General features: G+C 38.8%; 1 protein-coding gene across 2 annotated transcripts; it reads right to left on the bottom strand.

Moving 5' to 3' along the window:
- Positions 1-1,520: 1,520 nt before the first annotated feature.
- On the bottom strand, positions 1,521-8,474 carry LOC139946504 (2-(3-amino-3-carboxypropyl)histidine synthase subunit 2-like). 2 transcript variants are annotated; one of them, XM_071944187.1, is made up of 7 exons: positions 8,364-8,474; positions 7,080-7,237; positions 6,157-6,269; positions 4,983-5,206; positions 3,637-4,359; positions 2,999-3,181; positions 1,521-2,536 (listed from the first exon to the last, which is right to left on the bottom strand). In XM_071944187.1, the coding sequence occupies exons 2-7, from the start codon at positions 7,230-7,232 to the stop codon at positions 2,415-2,417; spliced, it is 1,518 nt and encodes a 505-aa protein (XP_071800288.1). In that variant the 5' UTR covers positions 7,233-7,237; positions 8,364-8,474; the 3' UTR covers positions 1,521-2,414. The 2 variants fall into 2 exon arrangements, with proteins under 2 accessions (XP_071800288.1, XP_071800287.1); XM_071944186.1 differs by lacking the exon at positions 8,364-8,474 and having other exon boundaries at positions 7,080-7,244.

Raw genomic sequence — 8,474 nt, 5'->3', positions numbered from 1 at the left:
TGTATTGGGTGCGTTCGTTTAGCTTCCCTGGGTCGACCCGGTCTGCCACCCGGTGCGTTCGAATAGCTTTGACATCATTCCAGGGGCTCACCCGGGTCAGCCCCCAGTGACCTGCTTGTGGAGTGGGTCACTTGGGGGCTGGCCCCAGGTGCATGACGTAACTACGAGAGCGGTGAGTGGTCGTTCGTTTAGCTCTTGTCAGGGGCTCACCCGAGTGAGCACCGCGGGGTAGACCCAGGGAAGCTTATCAAACGCACCCATTGTACGCCTAGTTGGTTTAAAAGTGAACTTGAATGAAAGTAACTAACTCATTAAGACAAAATTGATGCATAATGAAGATGAATCAGTCTTATAAACTTATTTATTATAATTTGTATTCCATATTCTGGGCATGATTTTTATTTAAGTTAATAAATTTCTTTCTTTCTAATCACTGACAACAGATTCTGTATTGACGTTAATTTAAGAGTGTGTGAGAGTCACTGCTGACGAAAAAGGTCCACCACAACCGGGGTCCATATTCAATGCAGCTGCTTAAAGGCAGTGGACACTATTGGTAATTACTCAAAATAATTGTTAGCATAAAACCTTTCTTGGCAACGAGTAATGGGGAAAGGTTGATAGTATAAAACATTGTGAAAAACGGCTCCCTCTGAAGTAATGTAGTTTTCGAGAAATTAGTAATTTTCCACGGATTTGATTTCGAGACCTCAGATTTAGAATTTGAGGTCTCGAAATAAAGCATCTGAAAGCACACAACTTTGTGTGACAAGGGTGTTTTTTCTTTCATTATTATCTCGCACTTTTGACCACTGATTGGGCTCAAATTTTCCCAGGTTTGTCATTTTATGCATACATGTATGTTGAGATACACCGACTGTGAAAGCTAGTCTTTGACAACTACCAATAGTGTCCAGTGTCTTTAAACACAAAATATTGTGGTTTATATTGATATCATAAAATATTGCTTAACTATTTTCTGCTGAACAAAAATAAGCTGGATACCAGTCACATGATTTGGCTGGTAACCCTATCCTGGAATCCTGAAAATCGATACTTTGATGTGCTAAGCTACTTGTTGTGCCTAAAGACACCGAATACAATCTAAGACCAGTATTCGCACTTGGTGTACTATAATCCCAAGATGCATAAAATAACAAGCTTGAAACAAAAAGACACCCTTGTTGCAATACTTTGTGTGCTCTCAGATGCATAATAAAAGTCTTCACATGAAGTATTTTATTATTATTTGAGTGAGAATAACTTGTTTTAAAGGAACACGTTGCCTTGGATCGGTCGAGTTGGTCTTTGAAAAGCGCTATGTAACCGTTTGTTATAAAATCGGTATGGTTAGAAAGATGATGTAAAAGTAGAATACAATGATCTACACAAATATGCCTCGAAATTACGTGGTTTTCGTTTTACCCTGTCGACAAACACGGTCGGCCATTTATGGGGGGTCAAAAATTTGACTCCCATAAATGGCCGACCGTGTTAGTTCGCGACGTAAAATGAAAACCGTGCAATTTTGAGTGATACTTGTGTGGATCATTATATTCTACATTTAAAACACCTTTCTATCCACATGCATTTCATAACAAACGGTTTCAAACGCTTTTCATAGACCAACTAGTCCGATCCAAGGCAACGTGTTCCTTTAAGTAAAATAACCAATAGTGTCATATGAAACTGGGCATAGGAGCCAATACCCCAAAGTGTTTTTGCCTGGTTACTGAATCTCAATTGTTTTTATTTGCGCAATTCACAATCATAGATGTTAAAACAGAGTGGCGTTTATATCCCCTATGGGAGCTTTGCCGAATTCCCTTTAACTCGGAAGATCATCGAAACGAACACAAACTTTATAAAGGAACTGTAGCCTAGCTTTCCAAAACAATTATTTTGTTTAACCCATAACCAGAGATATATTCAGAGCTTCCAACATTTACATCTTCATTAAATTAAACATTGAAAACGTTTCCTTAATCAAGGAGATTTCAAAAGTTGGTTTATCAGAACATGGAACGTTAGGTTTATTTTCATTATATATTTGGTTTGCGGTAACGCCATGTTTGTATCTACTTGCCAGGTAGAGTTTGTTCTTTAGAGAACTGTCTTCCTATATTCTACTACCGCGAAGTAGATTTATCCGATTGTTCGGGAGACTTCTCAGTTCTGAAAAGAAGTGTCCTTCTTTTTAACTACTACCTGGGCGGAAGGTATAGAAAATTGGCTGTGACTACTACTTTAGCTTATAGGATTGTAATTAACTGTACTACCGCGGAGTCAGTTCTTGAATTGGTCTCAACGTTTTTTTTGTCATAAGACATGTTTATTTTCATTGAACTTTCTGCACAATCAGGGAGAGTTGGCAGCATAAACTGTTATTGTTATCGCTAACTTATTGTTAGCTATCAGCTATTTTCTTCGCTGTAGCTGGCTGCAATTCCTCTTCTTCCCTCTGTGGCTTTGGTGACTGGTGTTTGTCCAAGCTGCTGCTCCAAGCCCTGCCAAGACCTCCCGGCCAAGAATTCACCTGTCATGGAAGGAAAGACACAATGAATTGGTGAAGGATTTGATACAATAATATTTGGTATGCGGTAACACCATGTTTGTATCTACTTGCATGGTAGATTATGTTCTTTAGAGAACTGTCTTGCTATATATTGGACTACCACGGAGTAGATTTTCAGAATTCGGGAGACGTCTCATCAGTTCCGAAAAGAGTCTTGCCAACTTCAGTGAACAATTTCCCTTGTATGGTGCCATGGAGCATTGTTTCCAATGGATTTGGCACTATATAAATTTTTATTATTGTTATTAGCAGAGCAAAATGCTATGCAAATGTGACCAATCAAAAATCATCATTCAAAAATCATCAATCAAAAATCATCATTTGCTACTCAATATCCACCATTCACTGTTCAGTCAAAAAATTTGATTAGTCAAAATATTTTGCTATGCAAAAGTGCTGGATGAAATCATTCCCTGCACTTACCGGCATTAGTATGCACTGTGCTAACAGTCATGTCCTCATCCCTTCTCATCACAGCAGTTGTAGATTCTCCAGATATGTCCTCGGCTGTCTTCATGGATCTCACTTTACCAGTTATTAGTGAGACATCTGCGGTTGAGTCTGGACCAGAATCATCAGATGGGAGCTCAACGTGTTTAGAAGCACCTGTTTGTGGAGAGAAGAGGGTCGTTTCAATTGAGGAGAATTGTAAAGGTCATTGTCCTGTCACCAGATGTAATTTACAGGCAACCAGTTTCATATTTGAATGTTCTCATATTATTATTCCTGGGGATCATACGACATTGTTGAAAAATTACTCATGTGCTACCAAAGTGATCATGTAGCATGCACTGCAGTTCGTCGCCTCCAGGTTGCCTGTAAATGTTGCCTTGTAAGAAAAGGTTGGGTTAAATTTCCACTTGCATATAAAACTGAAAGTTTTACACAGGGTTTCCTCATGCCTACGCCTATGAGTCTCGGTGCTAGTTGCATTTGACAATCCATTCGTTTTATTAGAAGACAAAACACAAAAATGGTTTTATAATAAGCAGCACTCGCCATCTACTACACTGTGGTATATTTTGACCCTTTATGCATTTCTTTCTAGAATAATTTTATACCTGGTAGTAGTTGCCTGAAGTCTGTCACGTAGTCTCCTGTCCATTCCCTTGCTTTGTTGCAAGCAATTTCCATTTCAAATGGCGTAACAACGGGCTTGTAAAACTCCTGCGAGTCGATCAAGCTGTTTTCGGGGCATGAGACTAAGACGTAAATATCAACCTCCATGAAGTTTGCCAGCTTGGCAACGTTGAGTTTCCCGACCACAAATGTATATGTCTTTTTCCCCGCCTTTTTAAGGAGAGTTTTGAGTTGGTTTATGACTGTCAGATAATCTCTAACGCCAAGGGTTCCAGCCACAATGCCGACAACATTAGCGTCTCGCGCCCTCTCAATCATGTAAAACCGTTTCATCAGGGCTCTGTTGACGTTCAGCGTTTCCCGTTGTCCGTGCTGTTTCTCAGGGTCAAAGGTGAAGAACGGACATTTATTATATGTCATCATGAGGTTGGTAAGAGTTGCACTCTGATTGGAACCAATGTAGAACACAGCATAATCATCGAGCGACTGTTGACTCGCGATTGTGAACCTACGTCCGAATTGACAAAATGTGTGTGCGTTGGACATCAGAGCAAGGTCCACATCTGTTCCTTCATCAGTGGAGGCGTTACCGTTTGAGGAGTTTTGGGATTTCTGAGTTGGTACATCAGTGAAGACTCCAGGGTCTATGAGTCTTGATATGACAACCTGTGGATGAATCTCCTGGAATCTTTTCGCAAGGGAATCTGCAAACAGAGAAGGGTGCTTTTAACTTTGGTTATAGAAGTTAAAAATCTTAAAGGGAAGGTATACATTTGATAATCATTCTTATAATTAATGGCAACAAAAACAAGTGGTAAGAAGCATACAGCAGCTTGCGATAGTATAAAGCATTTGGAGAAATAATTATACTTGGAAGTTATGTGGTAATGTGAACAAAAAAAATAACTATCTTGTGGTTTTAAAACGCAAGAATTCAGAAAAAATAAATGTTCATTTGCAAATTTATTTGTCCCATTATGCCTTTATTAGCACTGTGACAGTGTCATGGCCGAGAGGTTAAGAGCACGGGATTCAAGCACTGGTGTTTGATCAGCAGGGTGTTGGTTCGGATCCCGGTCGTGACACTTGCTACATAAAATTGTGGAGGTAGTGCTTTCTGCTCTACCGGCCAGGCTTCGAATTGATGATACCCAAGCCTACATCCGTATGGACTGTAAAAGGGGTAACCCTGTTTCAGCCCTAGAAGTAGGTGGCAACGGCCTCTGGAAAATATAATTGTAGCCCACACCTTGAAGTGGCCTTCAGGCCTTGTGTGTCAGGCGACTTGCATAAAAATTTTTTTTTTTTTAAACAACAACTGACTCACCTATGCAGTGTGAAAACACAACGTCATACATGACTACAACAGGCTGGGAAGCACCACCACCAAAGAATTCCTGAAAGACGCCAGAGCATTTGTCTTCATCAAGGGCTCGATGACCGAAGACGTACAGTACAGGGAGCCTCGATGTGGGGCTGAGACACGACTTGCCAAAATGAATGATGCTGTCTGCTTTGGCATGTTGAGCTGCAACCTCATCCACACAACAGCTGCGATCCAAAAATAAAGTAGTTATTGACCTCTGCACAACTTGCAGTGAACTTACACGCGCGTATCCTGTCCACTATTTTAAGAGTCAAAATGTACACAAGGAATCAACTCCCCAAATGCTATAAATGGTAAAAGTGCATAGTGCAAAGGTTAGTTTTACGTTATGCAAGGGGACATTAAAACCATACTTTAGTTTGCCTAGACAAAAAACTTGTCCAGTAAAATGATTGGATTTATGCAAGGCCCAAATTGCCAACTTCAATTTCAGGTATAGAGATTTCGCCTTTGGAAATGCAAGGCCATTTCCATTTTGAAAACTTTAAAACATTGATTATTCTAATAAGTGCAGGGCCCAACTACATTGTAAACTTTTTCCTTAGAACTCCCAACCCAATCAAGCTTGCTATACTATAGGCAGTACGGTTAGCACCAAATTCAGCAGTAAGCAGAGCGTCAAAATTTGGCCTCAAATCCTCACAAGAAAAAATTCATGAGACTATACAGAATCTGAAAGGCAAAAACACTTGGGCTCCTTTAAAGACACTGGGCACTATTGGTAATTGTCAAAGACCAGTCTTCTTACTTGGTGTATCTCAACATATGCCCAAAATAACAAACCTGTGAAAATTTGAACTCAATTGGTCATCGAAGTGACAAAGTTAATGGAAGAAAAAAACAGCCTTGTCACACAAAGTTTTGTGCGTTGATACTTGATTTTGAGACCTCGCGTGTGAATGGAAATCAATGAAAACATTTTACTGAGAAATTACTTCTTTCTCAAAAACTACGTTACTTCAGAGGGAGCCGTTTCTCACAATGTTTTATACTATCAACAGCTCTCTATTATTTGTTACCAAGTAAGTTTTTATGCTAACAATTATTTTGAGTAATTACCAATTGTGTCCAGTGCTTTTAACATAAATCATAAAATTTAGTAATATTCATTAACCTTCCATATGAGGTATCTGCAAGAATAAAGACTGCAGCATCGGTCTCTTTCTGTAGAATGCCAACGACTGATGCTGCATCCGGTAAAAGCTCATCCGGAAACTGCAACGCAACCTGCAAAAAAGAGAAGCCCATTTTCGTGATTATATACATAGAAATGAACAGGGTACTCCTTATTAACATTAAAAATTTGGAGACGGCATTGTTAGCTGCAGCGTTGCTGGCTTAAAGTCTGTAACCTATAAATTGAGTTGGACAAAAGTACAATGTTATTTCAGTGTTGAGGTACATTGTACCCCCTGCTAACTCAAGACAAACTGCCTCTAGATACCAAGAAATCTTGGTGGTTGTGGTTCACCTATTCCAAGTAATTCAGGTATGCTCGACTTTTTTTGGTTTAAAGGCAGTGGACACTATTGGTAATTACTCAAAATAATTATCAGCATAAAAACTTACTTGGTGACGAGTAATGGAGAGATGTTGATAGTATAAAACATTGTTAGAAACGGCTCCCTCTGAAGTGACGTAGTTTTCGAGAAAGAAGTAATTTTCCACAAATTTGATTTCGTGACCTCAAGTTTAGAACCCCAGGTCTCGAAATCAACCATCTAAAAGCGCACAACTTCGTGTGACAAGGGTGATTTTTCTTTCATTATTATCTCGCAGCTTCGACGACCAATTGAGCTCAAATTTTCACAGGTTTGTTATTTCATGCATATGTTGAGATACACCAAGTGAGAAGACTGGTCTTTGACAATTACCAATAGTGTCCACTGTCTTTAAATGGCTCAGGAAAGTACTGAATGTATGGGTATGGGTAAAACCAAATAATATTCAAATCTATATGTGCAATTCCACACAGCCAGATGGCAGACCATGGGCAGACAGTGAAACAAATTAACTAATTTGCTCTCCTGCCATTACCCTTTGATATGAATGTTTCTGGATGAAGTCCACACACTGAGGAATCTCATAGGATGTTAGAAGGGCATTCTCAGAGGAGGACTTTTCAACAGTGTTGACCTCGAGTGACCTCTGGATGACCTCTGACCCATCTGTACTGAATGCTGTAGCCATGGTACCTGTCATTCCAAAATAAAAAAGGAAATTGTTTATCAGCAATTGGGCTAAGTCAGAAACCACAACCTGAAGCTGAATAAAACTAAATGTGTATGTTCAAAACTAAAGAACACGAGCTTAGTTTAATTTGTGCTTTACACTACTGGCATAAAAAAGAATTCGATAGATAAAATAAGATACCAAGAAATAAAATTGATTAAAATACCAAGTCAGTGAGTGGCAAGAAGGAAGGTGACCTGAGCACCTCTACAAAGCCGTCCTGTCACAAAGAATGTCCCCTATACCCACCCGCACTCTCAGGTTTAAAAAACATCCATCCTCGACCTCAGGTAAAAAACAATTTAAAATGTGCATGCAACTTCTAATTGATTCATGAATGAAAGGACTGTTTACATTTAAATTGCATTAGCCTGGTTTTCGGCGGAAAGAATTATTTTACTTGTTTTCTTTAAAAAGTTAAAATTTTGCAAGATGCTGCACCGTTTCAAAACAAGAAACATCCATGAACATAGTTGTGATAACGACATTGTAACATGAACAGTGCAAACACTGCAAGGAATAAATAATTAACAAATCAAATGTAACAAGCAAAACTGTTTGTCCATTGAGTAATCAACGTTAGGATCCCGACAATAATTCACGGGGTCGAGGACCCCAACAATAATTCAGTTTTGAAAGACTGTCATTGTGTTACTTATTTGTTTATTTATTAATTAAGTTTAAAAGTGGTTGTATTATTGTATTTTGTATAAAATGTAAACGTTCACGAATAAATACTAAAATAGAAATATAAAATTCAATGAATATACAAATTTAATGTATTATCCTAAATTTTCGGGTCAAATCAGCCCTTGTTTTAAATACTTTGAAGTAATAAATACTATTACTAAACATTTAGCAAAGGCCAACATCAACAAACAAACATCACTGACAAAAAACTTGTCCAATATTGCAAGAAAGGGCGCCCTCTCTTCTAGTCCTATCTACTTCTTAATCTTAGATTAGGCATGGCGACGTTGGAAGCCACCTCCAAGACTTCCACACGCCATTTTCTCCCCCAAATTTACGATGTTTAGAAAATTCACACGCCAAGTAGTGACATATAAGTTGAGTTGAAACACAAATTACCAAAATGAACGCTTAACTGAACTTCTAGCTCGTCATTAGAACTTGTTTTGTTCACTGATCACTCGCTCGTGCAATCTTCATGGGCGCCGCCATTTTAAAATACAAAGGATT

This window comes from Asterias amurensis, chromosome 13, assembly GCF_032118995.1.
Source record: "Asterias amurensis chromosome 13, ASM3211899v1".
NCBI lineage: Eukaryota > Metazoa > Echinodermata > Asteroidea > Forcipulatida > Asteriidae > Asterias > Asterias amurensis.
This window is presented reverse-complemented; position numbering and strand designations above follow the sequence as displayed.

Bases quoted from the DNA above. Each gene is read 5' to 3' on its own strand.
- LOC139946504 (XM_071944186.1), bottom strand. From the start codon at position 7,244: ATGACAGGTACCATGGCTACAGCATTCAGTACAGATGGGTCAGAGGTC. The intron at 5,207-6,156 runs GTTAATGAATAT...TTTGGATCGCAG, and splicing joins GCAGATACCTCATATGGAAG to CTGTTGTGTGGATGAGGTTG. The intron at 3,182-3,636 runs GTATAAAATTAT...CTCCACAAACAG, and splicing joins CTTCAGGCAACTACTACCAG to GTGCTTCTAAACACGTTGAG.